General features: G+C 39.4%; 2 protein-coding genes and 1 non-coding gene across 3 annotated transcripts in view; 1 reads left to right on the top strand and 2 right to left on the bottom strand.

Moving 5' to 3' along the window:
• The window catches only part of NCALD (neurocalcin delta), a 302,037-nt gene that overhangs the window by 208,182 nt on the left and 70,849 nt on the right, over positions 1-23,006 (bottom strand). The window lies entirely within an intron of this gene.
• LOC126008722 (Y-box-binding protein 2-like) overlaps positions 2,986-23,006 on the bottom strand; it is a 218,828-nt gene continuing 198,807 nt past the window's right edge. Inside the window, exon 4 of the mRNA XM_049772949.1 lies at positions 2,986-3,013. Coding sequence (XP_049628906.1) covers positions 2,986-3,013 — 28 coding nt within the window. The remainder of the gene's footprint in view (positions 3,014-23,006) is intronic.
• Positions 18,539-18,671, top strand: LOC126010022 (small nucleolar RNA SNORA51). The gene has a single exon (XR_007496163.1). It is a non-coding gene; the product is annotated as a small nucleolar RNA SNORA51 (small nucleolar RNA).

Raw genomic sequence — 23,006 nt, 5'->3', positions numbered from 1 at the left:
TAGGCTGTATCCACCCACAAAGGGAGGAGCCAGAAAAGTACAGCCACTCCGCTTCACTCCATGCCGCACACATTCTCTAGACCAGGGGTCTCAAACTCAATTTACCTGGGGGCCGCAGGAGGCAAAGTTGGGGTGAGGCAGGGCCGCATAAGGGATTTCGCTTACCGAATATTCGCAATAAAAAAACGCATTAGTAAGAAAAAAAATCGCATTACACATTTGCATACCCCCAACAGAACTGCTCAGGGTCTGTGAATGTTTAATGCGATTTTTTCTTATTAATGCAATTTTTATTGCCATTATTCGGTAAGCGAATAATCGCAAATACTGTGATATTTGAAGGCTGACCTCGGGCCACAAAATGTTGTACGGACGGCCTGCGGGCCGCGAGTTTGAGACCCCTGCTCTAGACCATGAACCCCATCACAACACATAGTAAAAATCACACTACAAGTGTGTCAATAGGAAACAACTCAGGACAATGGCATGCACAGAGAATAAAGATGGCAGCTCTGATGATCCAAAAATTACCAACTACCTTGTTTGCTTCTCAGATAAGGAGTTTAGGGTAGAAATATTGAGGAAGTTCATAGAAATCAAAGAAAGCATAGATCAAGCTGAACAGGGTACAGAGACAGAAATCAGAAAACTCCAAACTGAAATAACAGGACTGAAAAACTTGGAAGATAACATAAAAAACTCAATGAAAAACAGAGTAATAGCAGCTGAAGACAGAATCAGTGAGCTGGAAGGTGAAATGGAGAACAACTCCAAACAGCAAAAGAGATTGGAAAAGATCTTTAAAGCAAATGATCAGACAAGGAAAAAAATACTTAAAGAATGTGAACAGATTAAAATAGAAGTCTTTGATGAATTCAACAGAAACAATATAAGAATTATTGGAGTCCCAGAGACACAGGAAGAAATACCCCAGGAAGAAACAACAGTCAAGGACACCATATAAAAAGCCTAATGACACACTATAAAATTAGAAAAATATCAACAACAGGAACCAAAAATAGGTAGACAGAAGGAAACAACAAAGCTTAGATCAGACAAGGGGCTAATATCTAAGATATACAAGGTACTGACAGAACTTAACAAGAAAAAAAAACATCTAACCCCATTTTTAAAAAATGGGGAGAAGAAATGAAAAGACAATTTTTCAAAGAAGAATTACAAATTTCCAAAAAACACTTGAAAAAAATACCTCATATCACTATTACAAAAAATAAGAACAATCATTGCCAGCAGGAATGTGGGGAGAAAGGAACTCTCATTCACTGCTGGTGGGAATGCCATCTAGTTCAGCCTTTATGGAAAACAATTTGGAGATTCCCCAAGAAACTGAAAATTTATCTCCCCTATGATCCATCTATACCACTTCTAGGGATATACCCTTGGGACACAAAAAAGCAATACAAATATACCTTCCTCACACCTATATTCATTGCAGCACTATTTACAATAGCCAGACTCTGGAAACACCAAGATGCCCTTCAACAAATGAATGGCTAAAGAAACTGAGATACATATACACAAAGAAATGTTAGCAGCCGTCAGGAGAGATGAAGTCATGAAATTTTCCTATACTTGTATGGGCATGGAAACTATTATGCTGAGTGAAATAGGTTAGAGGGAGAGAGACACACATACAGAATAGTCTCACTCATCTATGGGTTTTAAGAAACATAAAATACATTATTGTAGGGCCCGGAGAGATAGCACAGTGGCGTTTGCCTTGCAAGCAGCCAATCCAGGACCTAAGGTGGTTGGTTCAAATCCTGGTGTCCCATATGGTCCCCCGTGCCTGCCAGGAGCTATTTCTGAGCAGACAGCCAGGAGTAACCCCTGAGCACCGCTGGGTGTGGCCCAAAATCCAAAAAAAAAAAAAAAGACATTATTGTAATAATCCCCAGAGATGAGGCCCAGAAGGTTTGGCTCATGATATGAATGAAGCTCATCACAAAGAGTGGTGAGTGCAGTTAGAGAAATAACTACACTAACAACTACCATAACAATGTTACTGAGTGAAAGAAGTAGAATGCCTGATTCGAATACAGGCAGGGCATGGGGGAGGAAGGAGATGAGGGGCATTGGTGTAGGAATTTTGCACTGCGAAGGTTTGTGTTCTTTCTTTGATTGAAATCCAACTACAATCATGTTTGTAATCATGGTGTTTAAATAGACATATTATTTTTTTTTAAAAAGAAACTGATGGAGACTAAGACACCAGAGGTCTTCCCATATCAGCAATCAAAAGAGCATCCTTCACCTTCCCAAGAAAGATGAGAGCCAGATGGGAGTTGTGAGGAGGGTGGAGGTGATGTACATAATGTCCCTGACAGCCCGTACATTTTGTGCCTTTTGTCCCTTTGATGTTCTCTATTACAGGCACATATTGATCTTGCTCCTCTGACAGTCTGCATTTGTTTTGAGTATCAAATTGTGTACTTCACTTTTGGGGTATGGTGGTGGAAAAGAGAGGGTTCACTCAAGACCAACTTAGCACCAACTCCTTCTCAGAGGAAATTATGAGAGAGGGTAAAACCTTAGCACTCCAAAGCTGATGTCACTGCGTCAGAGCCCAGCCTGGACCATTCCACTGGTCTCTCAAGAGGCTCAGGTTGAGCTGACCTATGGTAGATGTCACTGAAAAAAGCCTGGCTTCCCTCTGACATTCCAGAACAGTCCCGCTCCTATTTACCCAAATCTCTGCCCCTGGTCTCACTTTTGGAGAGAGAGTTAATGAGAGACATCAGCCATCTTCCAGGGACCCCATAATCCCCTTGTCCCATGACTAGTGCAGAGCATCTCAGCTGCTTCTGCTGACTTCATTAGGGGCTCCTTTTCCTTCTAGAAAAGGAATAGGAATTAATAGGAACAGGTGAGCTCCCACCTCTGTTTCAGGACTCACAGATCCAAGCTCACTCGCTTCACAGCCCCAGGTAGAGAGCTCATTAGCAGCAAGCCTCCAGATCTTGCTTAGGGAGGCCAGAGAAGTTTGGGATGGCTACAGTGCAAACCTCTGTGATGAGCAGCAAGCAAGTGTATTAGTGCCAAATATATATCTGCTGTCAAATATCTGGCCATTAATCATAGTCAGTGCATAGAAATGACTTGAGGGTTTATTACTTTTATACAATACTCTCTAGAAATGTCCCCTTGACATTATTAGTTTTTGCTTCCCTAGAAATAGCATCAAAAGCAATAGAATTTCTCCCTTCAGGTTTGGAGGCACACAGAAGCACACAAACACCCTTGACCTTTACAACTGCTTCAAATTAAAGAGGAGAAAGTTTAAGGTAGAGCCACTGTTCCAGGCTGGAAAAGGACCCTTCTGCTATAAAGAGGCCCTTGCTCCCTAGCCTGGAAATGCTACCTTAAATAGCAAAGGAAAGGGAACATTAAATTAAATCGGGGATCTTTTGATTCAATCAAAACTGTTGAGATGAGGGGGACTATCTCAGAACATTCATCTGGACTCAGGATAATCTCAAGGATCCTTGTAAAAGACAGGCAAGAGCATTAGATTAGAATCAAGGAAAATGAAAGTTTTGGGAACGAAGTCCCTTATCTCTAAGCAAAGTCCCTTATCTATCAAGAATACCATGTCCTGGGTGACTTTGGCCACCAGAAACTCCACCATGAGGACAAGAAATGTGTGTGCAGGAGATAAGTGTCTGAGGCAGCATTTGGGATCGCAGAAAAGGAGGCAGAGTTATTAGCAAGCACATGATGGGTGAAGCCACACACAGGTGTGCCAGATGCATATCAGAGTGACCTTTATAGAACTCTGAATTGAATCAGGGGCATTTAGTTTGCCTGTGATAAGCCTCTCAGAGAGACCATAAATATCAACAAAAGACAGGGCTGGGATGATAGCACGTGGCTCAAAACAAAACAAAACAAAATAATCAACACGAGACACATATAATCTAGAGTATAATTAAAATCTTTTATGAAAAAAAACCCGAGATATAAAAATAAACATGAAATATGAGCACCACCAGATGAAGAGGTTCATTTTATTTGTTTGTTTTGGAGTTGAATTCTGTAATTTGGACAAGGGTACAAAATTGGTCTTGTTTTATTTCTTTAAAGTGATTAATAATGATTTAATTCACAATCTACCAGCATGCTCAGAGGTACCATGGGAGAGGAGGAAGGTAGGGACCTGGAGGACTGAGGAAAACCTTTCTAATGGAATTAATAACTTAGAGGAGTTTTGAAAGAAGGAGAAGAAGGAGAGAATGCAGAGCACAGCATCACAGTGAGAATAGTTACTGACAGAAAGTTACTTACAATTGAGTCAGTACAGTGACTATAATTGGCTATAGTTAAAGAAAGATGATAGATGAGGCCACCAGGAAGATCCAGGCACCATGTAAAGAGCAGAGACAGCGTCCTGAAGAGGAGCATGTGCTAAAGAGTCAACAAAGGAAATGGTGCCCACCAATGAGTCCAAAAAAGAAAAAGCAGAGCTGGAACAAAGTCAAGAGAATATAGTATCATGGAATCAAAGAAGGAAGGGCTCTCAGAATGAGAAATCTGAGGAGCATCATGGCTAAAAGGGATGAGAAAACAATGAATGAAATGTCTCTAAGCAGTTTTATTAAATGATGGGAGTAAAAGCCAGATTGCAAAGAACTTAGAAGGAAATAAGAAGGGTTGGATGCAGTGTGCTGAGATTGAGCTTTTGATATCCTGCTGAAGGTTTGAGGACCATGCCCTCCCCTTATCAGGTGATTCAACTTTATAGACCAAAGTAGGCTTTGTGGGCCACCACTATATGAAGATAATTGTTCCATAGGCAAGAAGAAGAGAAAAATCAATATGGACTATCCTCCCAGAAATTGATCAAGGCAAAATAGTGGGAAGAGTATCACAAGACAATAGGACAGAAGAAAACTTATGAGAAGAGACTCCACAAAGCATTTGTCAAAGAAATCCAAAGTAAAGCTTTCAAGAAAAATTAAAAAAAAATCTGGGAGCAAATAAAGCTGCAAAATAAGGGGTCACCACTCATGAAACATCAAGAAGTGGAATCAACATCAAAGGGCCCAATAAATACAAGACAGAATGTTCTGAAAACTTCTAAGTAAAGGACAGCAGATGAGGGAGAAATATCAGACAGCTCAGATACAATGACACAGTGGGAGACAGACAAATATACCTCCCTTTCTGCAATGACCCCCAAACTTGGTAAACATTTCCTGAATGCAATTTCTAAAACTAAAGTCCCAAACAGGAACCAGAAAGATAGAACAGTGAAAAGGGGGCTTATCTTACACAGGGCATTAGGGGGAAATCAATAATATTTTAAAAAGAAAAAAAAGAGAGTAGGAGGTGGGATAAAGAGAAGTGGAATAAATCAATAAGTATACATGTGTATTTCTTTCTCATTTCTTTTTGTTTCCTTGTTTATTTTTGAGTCATACCCGGTGATGTTCAGGAGTTACTCCTGGCTATGTGCTCAGAAATCGCTCCTGGCTTAGGGACCATATGGGACACCAGGGTTCGAATTCAGGTCCATCCTGGGTCAGCCTCATGCAAGGCAAATGCTCTACCGCTATGCAATCGCTCTGGCCCTTACATGTGTATTTCTTATAGAAAATGTGTAAAAGAAATAGAAAGAGAGGCTGAAACAATAGTATAATGCACTTGACTTGCACGAGGCCAGCCCAGGTTTTATCCCCAGCATCTCCTATGGGGCACAAGCACCACCAGTGCTAACAGTGAGTCAGGAGTTACCCATGAACATCAGTGGGTATGGCCTCCCCCCCCCCCAAAAGATAATGATGAGCGATGTCAAATGCTCTCAGAAAATGTCCAGTAGAATGAGAACTAACATTTGATCAATGGGCTCAACAGTATGGAGGTCACTGATGACCTTGACAAAAGTTTGGTGGGAAGAAATGTGGAGGAAGTCCTGAATTGAGTGAGTTCAGAGAAACAGAAGGGCAGAGGCTATGAGGAGTCTAGATACAACATTTAGTCAATAAAGGACAACAAAATAAATTGGACTCTAAAATAAAATCTCTTTTACCCAAAGATGGAAGAGATGTAAGTCAACGGGAACATTCTAGGGAAGAGAAGAGACATTGATGATTAAGGATTAATGGCATAAGCCAGGTCCTGAGTAAGACAGAATATGAGACACAGAACCAGAAGGCATGCTGGTGGAACAGGAACAGATTGGTTCCAATCTTTTCAAACAGGGCTGTTTGAGATTTGAAAAATAGGGGACACAGAAAGAGCTCAAGTGACTAAAACCATGATGAGGGAGACAACGGCATTTCTAGGTAGCACTTCAGACTTGAGATTGCATGGTCATACTTTGCAGGAAGAATCCCCAGTGGGGTTGCATGATTTTCCTCAGTCAAAATTAGTCTCTCTTGAACTTAACCAAAGTTTGGTTAAGGGTGAGGAAAGTATTAAAGTACATGAAAAGCAGGGATTACTAGACAGACTGACCATGGAGGGAACAGAGGAAATGAGATTGGGGAACAGCACCAAGAGGGTGGTAGCAATCAATGCACCTGAGTACTAGTGGGTAAAACTGGCAGTGGGGTTCTAGAGTGAATAATTTAGAAATACAGACAGTAATGATCAGAAAGCAGAATGCAGGGATTGTGAAGGCTATATAGTTAGTGGGAAGGACAACAGTCAGGTTCTTAACCTTGTCTATGAACTAGAAATGCTAGGGAACCAACATACACAAAAGCAGAATGAAATAAAATGATACCAAGAAGGGATAAAGTAATAGCACAGGAGCTAAGAGGCTTGTCTAGCAAGTGGACAACCAGGTTTGATCCTAACATCCCATAAGGTCCCCACCAGGAGTTTAGGTCCCTGAACTCAAAACCAGAAGTAAGCCCTGAGAGGCCCCAACACCCCAAACCCCAATTCAAAATGAAAAACAATTCTAGTTTTTTGAGGAATATCCATATTGTTTTCCAAAACGGTTGGACCAATATAAATTCACACCAGCAATGAATAAAGAGTATCCTTCTCCCCACATCTGCTCATAGTAGGAAGCTTGTCACAAAGAGTAGGAAGTGCAGGTAGGGCAGAGAAGGGGACACTATGAAAATGATAATTGAAAACGATCACTCTGAACAAGAACTGGGTGCTGAAAGGAGGCAAAGTGATATGCATGATACCCATTCAGTAACAATATTGCAAACCATCGTGTCTAAAATGAAAAAGGAAGAGAGAGAGAGAGAGAGAGAGAGAGTGTGTGTGTGTGTGTGTGTGTGTGTGAGAGAGAGAGAGAGAGAGAGAGAGAGAGAGAGAGAGAGAGAGAGAGAGAGAGAGAGAGAGAGAGAGAGAGAGAGAGAGAGAGAGAGAGAGAGAGAAAATATCTGCCATAGAGACAGGCAGGGAAGAGGGCATGGGCAAAGGCTGGAGGAAAACTAGGGACATTGGTGGCAGAAAAAGCACTTGTGAAGGAATGGGTATTGGACATTAAATAATTGAAACACAATTGTAAACAACTTTGTAGAACTGTGTATCTCATGATGATTCAATTCAAAAGCTTATTTAAAAAAACAAGAATAACAAAAACAAAAATAACTACTACCAAGACCTGAACTGAAACCAACTACAAACATGTTAGTAATCATGATGCATAAGGATATTTTATATATATATATATATATATATATATATATATATATATATATATATATATATATATATATATATAAAAGAAGAATAAAGAACTAAACAGCCCCCCCCCAAAAAAAAGACCTTTCTTCAAACTTTTTTTGACCAATATTTTCAGAGATGAGATCAGGCCATCAGTAGATCAGCTCGGTTTGTTTGACCGGCACCTGGGAGATTATAATATGCAGCTGTTTGAGAACCACAGGGCAAGACGTATTTACATAAAAATCTACCTTGGGCCCAGAGAGATAGCACAGCGGTGTTTGCTTGCAAGCAGCCGATCCAGAACCAAAGGTGGTTGGTTCAAATCCCGGTGTCCCATAGGGTCCCCCGTGCCTGCCAGGAGCTATTTCTGAGCAGACAGCTAGGAGTAACCCCTGAGCACCACCGGGTATGGCCCCCCCCCCCAAAAAAAATCTACCTTGATGCATGTTTATTATTCAGATTTGACAATGGTCAGCTGCAAAACTCATGGATCTCTTTCACATAATAGAGAATCCATTTTCTATTCATGGAAGATAGAACCTCCTACAAGAAAATAAAATTTTAAAATACAAATATAAGGTGCTGCCTGTCTGTGTTTGTCTCCTGTCCTGTCTCCTGAGTCTCTTGGGAGTGGGCGGAAAAGGGCCCAGAAAATTCGCTCTCCCAGAAGCTCATTCACGGGCAGGAACACCAAGGAACTGCTTCCAAACATGAAAACCGGCTATTTGCAGTACTTCACAGAAGGAAGGTCCCCTGTTTGTGACTTCAGGCTAGGAAAATCTACGCCTGCGCAGGGGGCCCGACTGTGAGAAACTGTGAGTGCTGCCTATGTGTGTATGTCTCCTGTCCTGTCTCCTGAACCTCTTGGGAGTGGGCCGAGGCCCAGAAAATTCGCTCTCCCAGAGGCTCCAGAAGACTACGCAGCCGTGTGCTCTTTCTAATGAAAGAACGCCACTGCAACAAGAAGAAAAAAATCACATTAAGAACTGGGCTGGATCACAGAAACCCAGCATTTCTCCCCGGACTGTCTTCTCTGATGCGTGCTTGGACCTAAGATTCGATTCTGTGTGAGGCTTCATCCACAGAGGGCTCCCCTTCTCTGGAGGCAAGTCGACCAACCCAGAAAGGGCGGAGCCAGAGAAGCATGGCCGTGCACATCTTTTAGCCAATGAATACCACCACAACATGTAGAAAAACCCACAATAGGGGCTGAAGAGATAGCATAGAGGTAAGGCATTTGCCTTTTATGCAGAAGGTCATCAGATTGAATCCCGGCGTCCCATATGGTCCCCCGTGCCTGCCAGGAGCAATTTCTGAGCATGGAGCCAGGAGTAACCCCTGAGCACTGCCGGGTGTGACCCAAAATCCACAAAAAAAAAAAAAAAAAAGAAGAAGAAGAAAAATAAAAACCCACAATACAAGTGTGACAATGGGGAAACAACGCAGGCCAGCATCAGACATAGAGAATGAAGATGACAATTCTGATGACCAGAAAACAGCTAACCAACTAATCAATCTCTCAGATAAGGAGTTTAAACAAGAAATATGGAAGATGCTCAAAGAACTCAAAGAAAACATGGATCGAGTTGAACAGAACACTAATAAGAACCAAGAAAATATAAGATAGAAATCACAAAACTCGGGGCCGGGAAGGTGGCGCTGGAGATAAGGTGTCTGCCTTGTAAGCGTTACCAAGGAACGGACCGCGGTTCGATCCCCCGGCGTCCCATATGGTCCCCCCAAGCCAGGGGTGATTTCTGAGCACATAGCCAGGAGTAACCCCTGAGCGTCAAACGGGTGTGGCCCAAAAACCAAAAAAAAAAAAAAAAAGAAATCACAAAACTCCAAACTGAAATAACAGGTCAAACAACAGACCTGAAAAACTCAGTAAACAAATTGAATGAGAAAATGGGTAAGCTCTCCAACAGGGTAAAAGAAGCTGAAAATAGAATTGGTGCTGTGGAAGATGAGATAAATAATAACTCCATACAGTGAGACAGATTGGGAAAAAAACTTTAAGCAAATGAACAGGCAATGGAAAATTGGTCAAAGAATGTGACTAGATAAAAATATAAGTCTATGATAAGCTCAACAGAAACAAAATAAGAATCACTGGAGTCACAAAGACCCAGGAAAAAAATTTCCAGGAAGAATCAAGGGTCAAGAACATCATTAAAAAGAAACTTCCAGAGCTAAAGAATATATGCGATCAAATCCTGCATGCGTGAAGAGTAACAACCAAAAGAGACCCCAGAAAAACACAAGATACATCCTAGTCACAATGACGATTCCCACAGATAGAGACAGAATTCTAAAAGCAATAAGATCAAAAAGGGAAATTCAAGGGAACATCCTTGAGATTTACAGCAGACCTGTCACCAGAAACACTCAAGGCCAGAAAGCAGTGGTGGGACATAGTGACAAAACGCAATAAAATACATGCTTCACCTAGAATACTGTACCCAGCAAAACTCACTTTCAGGTTTGATGGAAGAATACATGGTTTCACAGACAAAAAACAGCTCAGAAACTTTACAGACTCAAAACCAGTCTTAAGAGAAAAACTGAAAGACCTAATTTAAGACAAGACTGACCAAAAGACACACCAAATTTCGACCTGCTGCCTACAAGAAACGCACCTGAGTAGTCAGAACAAACATAGACTCAAAATAAAAGGCTGGAGGAAAATTATCCAAGCAAACAACACCTATAAAAATGCTGGAGTGGCCATACTAATATCAGATGATGCAAAATTTATACTCAGGAAAGTTTTAAGGGACAAAGATGGACATTTTGTATTAGTCAAGTGTATGTACAGCAGGAAGAAATTACTCTCCTAAACATATATGCACCGAATTAGCGTGCAAAATATTTAATACAATTGTTGACAAATCTGAAAAATAATATCAATAACAACACAATAATTGTGGGGGACCGCAACATGGCTTTGTCAATACTGGATAGGTCAACCAGACTGAAACACAACAAGAATATATTAGACCTGAGAAGAGAAATGGAAGAAAGAGGCCTAGTAGATATATATAGGACACTCCATCCCCAGAAACCTGGATATAAATTTTTCTCCAATGTACATGGGACATTCTCCAGGATAGACTACATGCTGGCACATAAAACATAACTCCATAATATCAAGAGGATAGAAATTTTGCAGGCTACCTTAGCTGACCACAAGGCTCTGAAATTATATGTGAATTCCAAAAGGACACAGAAGAAAATTTAACACCTGGAAGTTAAACAGCCTCATACTGAATAACCAGTGGGTCCAAGATGAAATCAAAGAGGAAATCAAAAGGTTCCTGGAAACAAATGATAATAAAGACACAAAATATCGGGCCCGGAGAGATAGCACAGCGGTGTTTGCCTTGCAAGCAGCCGATCCAGGACCAAAGGTGGTTGGCTCGAATCCTGTTGTCCCACATGGTCCCCGTGCCTGCCAGGACCTATTTCTGAGCTGACAGCCAGGAGTAACCCCTGAGCACCGCCGGGTGTGGCCCCCCCCCAAAAAAAGACATAAACTATCAGAACTTATTGGACACAGCAAAAGCAGTACTGAGAGGAAAATTCATAGCTTTGCAAGCTCACATCAGGAAGGAAGAAGGGGCCTACCTAAATGGCTTAATGACGCAGCTCATAGAATTAGAAAGTGCTCAACAAAAGGAACCTAAAATAGGGAGACAGAAGGAAATAACAAAGCTGAGAGCAGAAATCAGCATAGTGGAAAACCCCCTCCCAAAAATCAGAAAGATCAATGAAAGCAGAAGTTGGTTCTTCGAATAAATAAATAAGATTGATAGACCACTGGCAAAACTAACAAAGAAAGAGAGAGAGAAACTTGATAATTCGTGTTAGGATTGAAAAGGAGAGATCACTACTGATATGACAGAGATTCAAAGGGTAATCAGAAACTACTTTGAGAAACTCTATGCCACTAAAAATGAGAACCTGAGAGAAATGGATAAATTCTTGGACTCTTATAATCTTTCACGGTTGAATGAAGAGGATGTAGAATATCTAAACATCCCATCACTATTGAGGAAATTCAAATGGTAACCAAATATCTACCCAAAAACAAAAGCCCAGGCCCAGATGGATTCATTAATGAATACTTTCAAACTTTCCAAGAGGAACTACAACTAATCCTGGCAAGACTCCTTCATGAAATCAAAAAAACGGGAACACTTCCAAATAGCTTTTATGAAGCCAACATCACATTGATACCTAAACCAGACAGAGATGCTATGAAAAAAGAAAATTATAGACCAATATTGCTGATGAATGCAGATGCAAAGATCCTCAACAAAATCCTGGCAAATAGGATTCAATGCCTCATTAAGAAGATCTATTTGGGGCCCGGAGAGATAGCACAGTGGCGTTTGCCTTGCAAGCAGCTGATCCAGGACCAAAGGTGGTTGGTTTGAATCCTGGTATCGCATATACTCCCCCTACCTGCCAGGAGCTATTTCTGAGCAGACAGCCAGGAGCACCGCCGGGTGTGGCCCAAAATCCAAAAACCAAAAAAAAAAGAAGATCTACTTGACTACAATCAAGTAGGTTTCATCCAAGGAATGCAAGGATGGTTTAAAATCCGTAAATCTATCAACATAATACACAACATAAACAACAAGAAAAATAAAAATCACATGATCATATCAATAGACGCAGAGAAAGCATTTGATAATGTCCAACACCCATTCTTGATCAAAACTCTCAGCAAGATGGGAATGATAGGAACCTTTCTCAATATAGTTAAGGCCATCTACCACAAGCCAGTGGCAAATGTTATCCTCAATAAAGAAAAACTAAAAGCCTTCCCTCTAAATTCTGGCACAAGACAAGGCTGTCCTCTCTCACTATTCCTATTCAGCAGAGCACTGGAAGTACTCGCTATAGCGATTAGGCAAGGAAAAGATGTCAAGGGAATCCAGATAGGAAAGGAGGAAGTCAAGCTCTCGCTGTTTGCAGATGACATGATACTCTCCTTAAAGACTCTAAAGACTCTAACAAAAAGCTTCTAGAAACAATAGACTCATATTGCAAGGTGGCAGGCTACAAAATTAACACACAAAAATCAATGGCCTTTCTATACACCAATAGTAATAAGGAAGAAATGGACATTAAGAAAACAACCCCATTCACAATAGTGCCACACAAACTCAAATATCTTGGAATCAACTTGACTAAAAATGTGAAGGACGTATACAAAGAAAACTATAAAACTCTGCTCCAAGAAATAAGAGAGGACACGTGGAAATGGAAACGCATACCCTGCTCATGGATTGGCAGGATTAACATCATCAAAATGGCAAAACTCCCCAAGGCATTATGAAGATTTAATGCTATCCCTCTAAAGGTACCCATGACATTCTTCAAAGAAGTGGATCAGGCACTTTTGAAATTTGTTTGGAACAATAAACACCCTAGAATAGCTAAAGTAATCATTGGAAAAAGAATATGGGAGGAATTACTTTCCCCAACTTTAAACTTTACTACAAAGCAATAGTTATCAAAACAGCATGGTATTGGAATAAGAACAAGCCCTCAGATCAGTGGAATAGGCTTGAATACTCAGAAAATGTTCCCCAGACATACAATCACCTAATTTTTGATAAAGGAGCAGGAAATCCTAAATGGAGCAAAGAAAGCCTCTTCAACAAGTGGTGTTGGCACAACTGGATAGCCATTTGCAAAAAATTGAACTTATACCCCCAGCTAACATCATGTACAAAGGTAAAATCCAAATGGATTAAAGACCTCGATATCAGACCCAAAACCATAAGATATATAGAACAACACATAGGCAAAACACTCCAGGATATTGAGACTACAGGCATCTTCAAGGAGGAAACTGCACTCTCCAAGCAAGTGAAAGCAGAGATTAACAGATGGGAATATATTAAGCTGAGAAGCTTCTGCACCTCAAAGAAAATAGTGCCCAGAATACAAGAGCCACCCACTGAGTGGGAGGAACTATCACCCAATACCCATCAGATAAGGGGCTAATCTCCAAAATATACAAGGCACTGACAGAACTTTACAAGAAAAATCATCTAATCCCATCAAAAAATGGGGAAAAGAAATGGACAGACACTTTGACAAAGAAGAAATACAAATGGCCAAAAGACACATGAAAAAATGCTCCACATCACTAATCATCAGGGAGATGAAAATCAAAACAATGATGAGGTACCACCTCACACCACAGAGATTGGCACACATCACAAAGAATGAGAATAAACAGTGTTGGCAGGGATGTGTAGAGAAAGGAACTCTTATCCACTGCTGGTGGGAATGCCGTCTAGTTCAACCTTTATAGAAAGCGATATGGAGATTCCTCCAAAAACTGGAAATCGAGCTCCCATACGATCCAGCTATACCACTCCTAGGAATATACCCTAGGGACACAAAAATACAATACAAAAACCCCTTCCTTACACCTATATTCATTGCAGCACTATTTACCATAGCAAGACTCTGGAAACAACCAAGATGCCCTTCAACAGACGAATGGCTAAAGAAACTGTGGTACATATACACAATGGAATATTATGCAGCTGTCAGGAGAGATGAAGTCATGAAATTTTCCTATACGTGGCTGTATATGAAATTATTATGCTGAGTAAAATGTCAGAGAGAGAGAAAAACGCAGAATATTGTCACTCATCTATGGGTTTTAAGAAAAATAAAAGACATTCTTGCAATAATAATTTTCAGACATAAAAGAGAGAAGGGCTGGAAGTTACAGCTCACCTCATGAAGCTCACACAAACAGGGATGAGTTTAGTTAGAGAAATAACTACGTTTTGAACTATCCTAATAATGAGAATGTACGAGGGAAATAGAAAGCCTGTCTAGAGTACAGGCGGGGGTTGGGTGGGGAGGAGGGAGATTTGGGACATTGGTGATGGGAATGTTGCACTGGTCATGGGTGGTGTCCTTTACATGACTGAAACCCAAACACAATCATGTTTGTAATCAAGGTGTTTAAATAAAATATATATATAAAATAAAAAATAAAAAAAGAAGAAAAATCATCACATTTTTATAAAGTTAAGTCACATTTTATATCAAATAGCATGATAATTACCAGATATGCATATTCCCTCATTAAAGTAAATATTCTTCAATAGCTTTATTGTTGGTTTTTTTGTTTGTTTGTTTTTTGGGGCCACACCCCTTTGTTGCTCAGGGGTTACTCCTGGCTAAGAGCTCAGAAATCGCCTTTGTCTTGGGGAGACCATAAGGGACGCAGGGGGATCGAACCACGTCCTTTCTTGGCCAGCGCTTGCAAGGCAGACACTTTACTTCTAGCACCACCTCGCCGGCCCCTCAATAGCTTTATTGTAATAGCACAATAAAGGTCTAAAATTCAAGTTACTCTTTTTAAAAAATACAAATGTAAGCATTAATTAATTATTTTTACTTATTCAGTCTTATTGGCTCCAAGTTTAACTTATGGAAATTAATTTGTGCTTTAACATCAAAAGGCATTAAGCTAGACTTCTGAAAACTCAATAAATAAATCAACAGAATAGGGAGGGGTGTAGTGATTTATTATATTAGCTACAGCTCCCAACTCCCATTAAGAAGATTGCCTTGTCTTCTAGTGAATCATTAAATTCTGAAATGAACCTAATAAAAGATAATTCCATGAGGGTTTAACTCCAGGAATCCAGTATTTTTCAATTACACCTTTTTTGTTTTATTATATTTTTTACTGACCTAGAATTCTTTCTGTACTTATTTATACCACAAGTACTTAATAATTTCCCATAAGGGTTAGGTCTGGTCTGAATTCCCTGGTGTGCACTCTGATGGGGGAAAGGATGACTTCCTGCTCTCCGAACTACATTTTCTTACATTCTTGGGGAAGAACAACAAGAAGTCAAGGAAGCCTCCAGAATCAGAATTAGACATATAGTGTTAAGTGTGGTTAAAAAAACCAAGCATATGATTAGGACACACATGTTAAGAAAGGTATCTGGTAAAAAGGGGCTAAGAGTGGAGGTACAGGATGCATGCTGGGACTATCAGTAATGGTGGTGGGAATGGCCCTAATTCACTGCCATTATATGCCTGAAATACAACTATGAAAGACTTATAATTCATAATAATTTCAATTAAAATATATATATTTGGTAAGAAGGTCCCCAGATCTTATGAGCCCCAAATTCTCAGTCCTTCATCAAGACATGACAAAAGACTGTTATTTAAGAACTGAGTTCCTACAGGAGATAATGTGATATGCATGATGCACCTTCAGTAATAATATTGCAAACCACAGTGTCTACAAGTTAGGAAGGGGGGGAGGAGGAAGAGGAGGAGGAAGAGTCAGTCTCAGAAGCAGGCCAGGGGGTGGGGAGCATGAGAGTGAAACTGGGGACATTGGTGGGAAATGTGCACTGGTAAAGGGTGTTGTTACATTTATGAGTGAAACTCAGAAGCAAATTTGTAACTGTGGATGTCATGGTGATTCAATTATGTTTAAAAAATTGATGTTTTAAAAATCAATTAATTACTGGTTTTTAAATAAATAAAAATCACATGATCATATCAATAGATGCAGAGAAAGCATTTGAAAAGGTTCAACACCCATTCTTGATATAAACTCTCAGCAAGATGAGAATGAAAGGAACCTTTCTCAATCTAGTCAAGGCCATCTATCACAAGCCAATGGCAAATATTATCCTCAATGGAGAGAAACTGAAAGTCTTCCCTCTAAACTCCGGTACAAGACAAGGTTGCCCCGTCTCACCAGTCCTGTTTAACATAGTATGGAAGTACTTGCTATAGTGATTAGGCAAGAAAAAGATATCAAGGGAATCCAGAGAGGAAAAGAAGTCAAGCTCTCACTGTTCGCAGATGACATGATACGATACTTAGAAAACCCTAAAGATTCTATCAAAAAACTTTTAGAAACAATAGATGCATATAGCAACATAGCAGGCTATAAAATTAACACACAGAAATCAATGGCCTTTTTATACACCAATAATGATAGGGAAGAAATGAATATTAAGGAAATAACCCCATTCACATTAGTCTCACATAAACTCAAATACCTTGGAGTCTACTTGACTAAAGATGTGAAGGACCTATACAAAGAAAACTATAAAACCCTGCTATAAGAAATAAGAGAAGACACACGGAAATGGAAATCCATACCCTGCTCTTGGATTGGCAGGATTAGTATCATTAAAATGACAATACTCCCCAAAGCTTTGTACAGATTTAATGCGATTCCTCTAAAGATACCCATGACATTTTTCAAAGATGTGGATCAAACACTTCTGAAATTCATTTGGAACAATAAACACCCACAAATAGCTAACGCAATACTTGGGAAAAGAAATATGGGAGATATTACTTACCCCAACTTTAAACTGTATTACAAAGCAATAGTTATCAAAACAGCATGGTATTGGAATAAAGACAGACCCTCAGATAAGTGGAACTCAGAGAATGGTCCTCAGATATACCTTCACCTAATTTTTGATAAAGGTGCAAGAAATCCTAAATGGAACATGGGAAGGCCTCTTCAATAAGTGGTGTTGGCCCAATTGGCTAGCCACTTGTAAAAAAGCGAACTTAGACCTCCAGTTAACATCATGTACAAAGGTAAAATCCAAATGGATTAAAGACCTAGCTATCATACCTAAAACCATAAAGTATATAGAACAACATGTAGGTCAAACACCCCATGACATTGAGACTAAAGGTATCTTTAAATAGGAAACAGTACTCTCCAAACAAGTGAAAGCAGAAATAAATAGATGGGACTATATTAAGCTGAGAAGCTTCTGCACCTCAAAGGAAATAGTGCCCAGGATACAAGAGCCACCCACTGAGTGGGAGAAACTATTCACCCAATACTCATCAGATAAGGGGTTAATATCCAAAATATACAAGGCACTGACAGAACTTTACAAGAAAAAAACATCTAGCCCCATCAAAAAATGGGGAGAAGAAATGAACAGACACTTTGACAAAAAAGAATACAAATGGCTAAAAGGCACATGAAAAAAATGCTCCACATCACTAATCATCAGGGAGTTGCAAATCAAAACAACTATGAGGTACTATCTCATGCCACAGAGATTGGCACATATCAGAAAGAATGAGAACAAGCAGTGCTGGTGGGGATGTGGAGAGAAAGGAATTCTTATTCACTGCTGGTGGGAATGCTGTCTAGTACAACCTTTGTGGAAAGCGACATGGAGATTTCTCCAAAAGCTGGAAGTTGTGCTCCCATACGACCAGCTATACCACTCCTAGGGATATTACCTAGGAACACAAAAATACAATACAAAAATCTCTTTCTCACACCTATATTTATTGCAGCACTATTTACCATAGCAAGACTCTGGAAGCAACCAAGATGCCCTTCAACAGATGAATGGCTAAAGAAACTGTGGTACATATACACAATGGAATATTATGCAGCCATCAGAAGAGATGAAGTCATGAAATTTTCCTATACATGATGTATATGGAATCTATTATACTGAGTGAAATAAGTCAGAAAGAGAGAGATAAACAGAATGGTCTCACTCATCTATGGGTTTTGAGAAAAATGAAAGCACTTGTGGAATAATTCTCAGAGACAAAATAGAGGAGGATGGAGGATCCAGCTCCTGACATGAAGCTCACCACAGGGATCGTTTAGTGCAGTCACAGAAATAATTACACTGAGAATATCATAACAAAATGTGACTGAAAGAGGAAAGTAGAAAGCCTGTCTAGAGTACAGGCCAGTGTGGGGTGGGGAGGAAGGACACTTGAGATATTGGTCATGGGAATGTTGCACTGGTGAAGGATTTTTTTATATATATTAAAAAAATAAAGAAAAGAAAAGAAAAGATGAGGCCTCCCAATTCTTACCACAGGCTGTGTTCTTTACACTAACTGTATAGAAAGAGGAGGTACAGTAAATGCACCCCATATACACCTCAACCCAGGCCCTTTGCCTGGTCTGTATTGTGAATTGGGGAACAAAAAAATCAATTAATTACTGTTTTAAAAGGCACTTTAAGAAAAAAGACTGTCAACAAGTATTTCCTAAATCTGTAGATCCTGAGTCAAAATGCTTCTTTCTGCCTGAATCATGAGTTGATTATGAATTCTAACTACTCCTCTCATCTCCTCCCAAAGTACTCAATAGCATTCTCTTAAGTAATTTATCCTGAACTCATTGAGCAACTGTTTAAGAATTCATCATTTTCCTGTTTAAATATCAGATTTAACTCACTTGTCTTTGAGCAGTAACAATAAATTAGTGCTAATTTTTATTATATGCAAATAAATGTATAAACAAATCTATAATATACAATAAGTTGATTTCTGTGTAAATAATCTCATTATTAACCTCTATATAATTTATATGTGAAATATATCACAAAATAAACACTATATCATCTTTACTTATGTATATATGAGGACTTATATAAGATCCCTTACTGTAATATATTTGCCCTTTATAATACTCAGCTAGGGGTGGGAGCATAGCTCAATAGAGTAAAAACACCTCCATGTTACACAATGAAATCATAGAGATTTGAACTCAGTTGATCCCGAGATACAGTATTTTGGAAAAGTCTTGCCATTAATTTTGTTGTTGTTGTTGTTGTTGTTTTGTTTTTTGGGTCACACCCGAAGGCACTCGGGATTTACTCCTGACTCTATGCTTAGAAATTGCTCCTGACAGACTCAGGGGACCATATGGGATGCCGGGAATTGAACCACCCTACTTCTGCATACAAGGCAAATGCCCTACCTCCATGTTATCTCTCCAGCCCAGGAGAGAAGAGAAGAAGAGAGAGAAGGCCAGATTCTGGGTTGACTATTAATTGAATGTTCAGTTAATAAAGGAAAGGTCCGAAAACAGGAGCACAGAGACAGGACAGAATGTCATTAGTGAACAAAAGTATTTCCAGAGTTTTGGAGACAGATGGACAGCACTTCACCTTGATTCAATGTCCTGTGTTCTCTGGTGTTAGAAAGCTCATGGATTCAGATTACATGAAAGGAATGTAGATGAGGTGTCTAAAATAGAAAATAGTTTGAATGAGACATGCATGCCTTTGGAATTCACAGGGAAAAATAATTGCACAGGAACCAGTGACAAGCATGATTACTAAATAAGTTGTCTTCCAACCCTTTCAGTGACTTAGATAATCATTGTTTTTAATTAATTCTCTCTTTATTAGAAAATAGGAGTCTCTAAAAGCTTTAAGTAGCTTTATGTCTCTCCTCTGCATAGTCAGAAAAGTTTGCTTAGCAAATTCCTTTTTCTTAGCAAGAATTAAAAATTCAAATTTGTTCAGCCCTGTCTATATCTCTACATATTATGATTTAATTAAGGAGATTTGGTAGTAATTAAATTTAGTATACCCATCAGTATATGACAACCGTTACATTATATTAACAATCAGTCACAGAGAAACTAATAATGCAGATGATCCACCATTTTTTAGAGATTTTTCCACTTGATAATGTAATATGATCCTTGTAACAATGCTAGGAGGCAGTTAGTATTAATGCCATTTTATTTAAACTGAGTACAAAGAAGTGATACAATGGTCTTAAGGTCAGACAACAAATATCCAGAGACAATAGAGGCAAGGGCCAGGAGGACTAGTCCAAATACAAAGCTTGCCACAAAGAGTGGGGAGTGCAGTTAGGGTAGAGAATGGACCACTCTAACAAAAATAGTTGGAAATGACCACTCTGAACAACAACTGGGTGCTTAGAGGAGATAAAGTAATATGCACGATATGCCTTCAGTAACAATATTGCTAACCACAGTGTCTAAAATAAATAAAAGATATATATATATAGATATATATCTTTGGATATATAATAACAGAGAGAGTGAGAGAGAGCGAGTGAGAGAGTGAGCGAGAAAAAAGAGAGAGAATGTCACAGAGGCAGACAGGGGGAGAGTAGGAGAGCAACTGGGGATATTGGTGGCAGGAGATGTGTACTGGCCAAGGATTGGGCATTGAACATTATAACTTAATCATGCACAACTTTGTAACTGTATCTCATGGCAACTAAATTAAAGAATTTATTTTTTTTAAAAATGGCAAAAAAATTAGATAAGTAAGAAACTGTCACCAATAAACTCCTATATCAGACTTACCTAAAAGCTCAAAATTGCTTTCCTCATCTTATTTTTTGTTTCTTTGTTTGTTTTGGACCACACCCATTGACGCTCAGGGGTTACTCCTGGCTATGTGCTCAGAAATCGCTCCTGACTTGGAGGGACCATATGGTAAACCGGGGGATCGAACCACGTTCTATCCTAGGCCAGTGCTTGCAAGGCAGATGCTTTACCTCTAGTGCCACCACTCCAGCCCCTCCCCATCTAATTATTAAAAAAAGTTTTAAATTAAAAAATTCAAAGTTCTCTCATGGCCAACTAGGGACCTAAGAGAAGCCTAGAGGAGAGTATCAGTAATGAACTTAATCTTTTAAAATTCTCAATAGTCTTCTGGACAAAGTAGATGTTTTGTCTATGAACATTGGATCACTTGCAATTTGAACTTGGCATGCTGAAATACAACTCAGATATTTGTAGAACATTAATTATTAAGTCATCCACAGAAAATCGTTTGACTTGGGGAGTTAGACAAAGGGAACTTCCTGATAATAAGACAAAAAACACACTAAATAAAGGAAATCCAATCTTTTTGGTGAAGAATTATACCAAGCAATAATGCATCATCTGGCCAAGGCAATGTGTTTCAAAGTAAAAGGACAGACTAGTTGGAATAATCATGACTTGGTTCCTTCTGCTGCTGCCACTAATAGTTAATGTTTAAAGCAGAGTTCTTTATGGTGACTTGGGTGTAGCTGTCAGAGGAGGTACCTTCAAAGGCCAGAGAGAAGCAAATTGGATGTAGCCTCAGGGTAGTCAGAGGTGGGGGGGGGGGCGGAGATAGAAAACAAGTGAAAGGAAAGCCTTGGCTAAGAAAGGCAAGAATGGCCAGAGTTCATGGTTTAAGACTGGCTAGTTTCCCATGTTCACTGCAGTACTAGTCACAGTAGCCAATTTCTGGAAACAACCCAAGTATCCAAGGACAGATGAGTGAATAAAGACATTATCATATAAAAAGTCAATTCAAAATAGATTAAAGACCTTGCCATTAAACCTGAATTCCTAAAGTTCATTGAGAAAAATAGGCAGAACACTCTAAGATTTAGCCTTCAAAGAAGACTTCAATGATATGATACCAATGGCAAAGGCTAGAGCATCAAATCTGAATAAAAGGGACTACATCAACCTAAAAAGTTTCTGTATGGCAAATAAAACATGGGCTAAAATTAGAAGACAGCTAACTGAATAGACAAAAATTCTCGGACTCAATACATCAGATACAGATTTGATATCTAGGATATACAAAATACTCACAAAAGTTAACTCCACAAAACCTAAAAACCCCATCAAAAAATGGGGAGAGGAAATGAACAGACACTTCTCTGAGGAAGACCAACAGATGGAAAACAGACACATGAAAAAACGCTCATCATCACTTATTATTAGGAAAATCCAAGTCAACAATGATATATCATCTTACACCAGTGAAGATGGCACATATCAAAAATATTGGGAACAAGCTCTGTTGGCGGGGATGTGGAGAAAGGAATTCTCATCCACTGTTGGTGGGAATGCTGCCTGGTTCAACCCCTGTGGGAAACAGTATGGAAGGCTCTCAATAAAGTCAAAATTGAGCTGCCATATGACCTAGCAATCTCTCTTTTGGGTATGTATCCCCATGACAAAATAACATTCACCCAAAAGGATGTATGCACACCACTATTCATTGCAGCACTCAGTACAATAGCTAAGACTTGAAATCAACCTAGATGTCCAACAGCAGACAAGTGGATCATGAAGATGTGGTACATGTACACAACCAAATATTATATAGCTGTAAGGATTGATGCAATCAAGTAATTTGCAGCTACATGGATGAAACTGGAAGATAATTATGTTAAATGAAATAAGCCAGAAGAAGAAGGATAAATTCAGAATATCCCTTATATGTGATATTTAGAATAACTGCATAAAGAAACACAATGATCTAAATGGTAGCTGTCTCTAACATCTTTGGTTCCAGAGTGTAGTGAGGAGAAGGAAAGAAACTGAATGGAAGAGGAGAGAAACAAATATGATTAGATGGGGCATTAGTAGTGTTAAAAAAGAACAGAACTAAAATCCAAGCCAAAGGCAACAACAATGGAACAAGAAACCTATCTACACTTAAAATGGGACTGTTATACTGTCAGGCTGGGGTGGAATGGTAGTGATGGTATGGGATGTACTTGGG

This window comes from Suncus etruscus, chromosome 5, assembly GCF_024139225.1.
Source record: "Suncus etruscus isolate mSunEtr1 chromosome 5, mSunEtr1.pri.cur, whole genome shotgun sequence".
In the NCBI taxonomy this organism is placed as follows: domain Eukaryota; kingdom Metazoa; phylum Chordata; class Mammalia; order Eulipotyphla; family Soricidae; genus Suncus; species Suncus etruscus.
The sequence above is the reverse complement of the archived record's forward strand: the minus strand, read 5'-3'. Positions and strand labels throughout refer to the sequence as shown.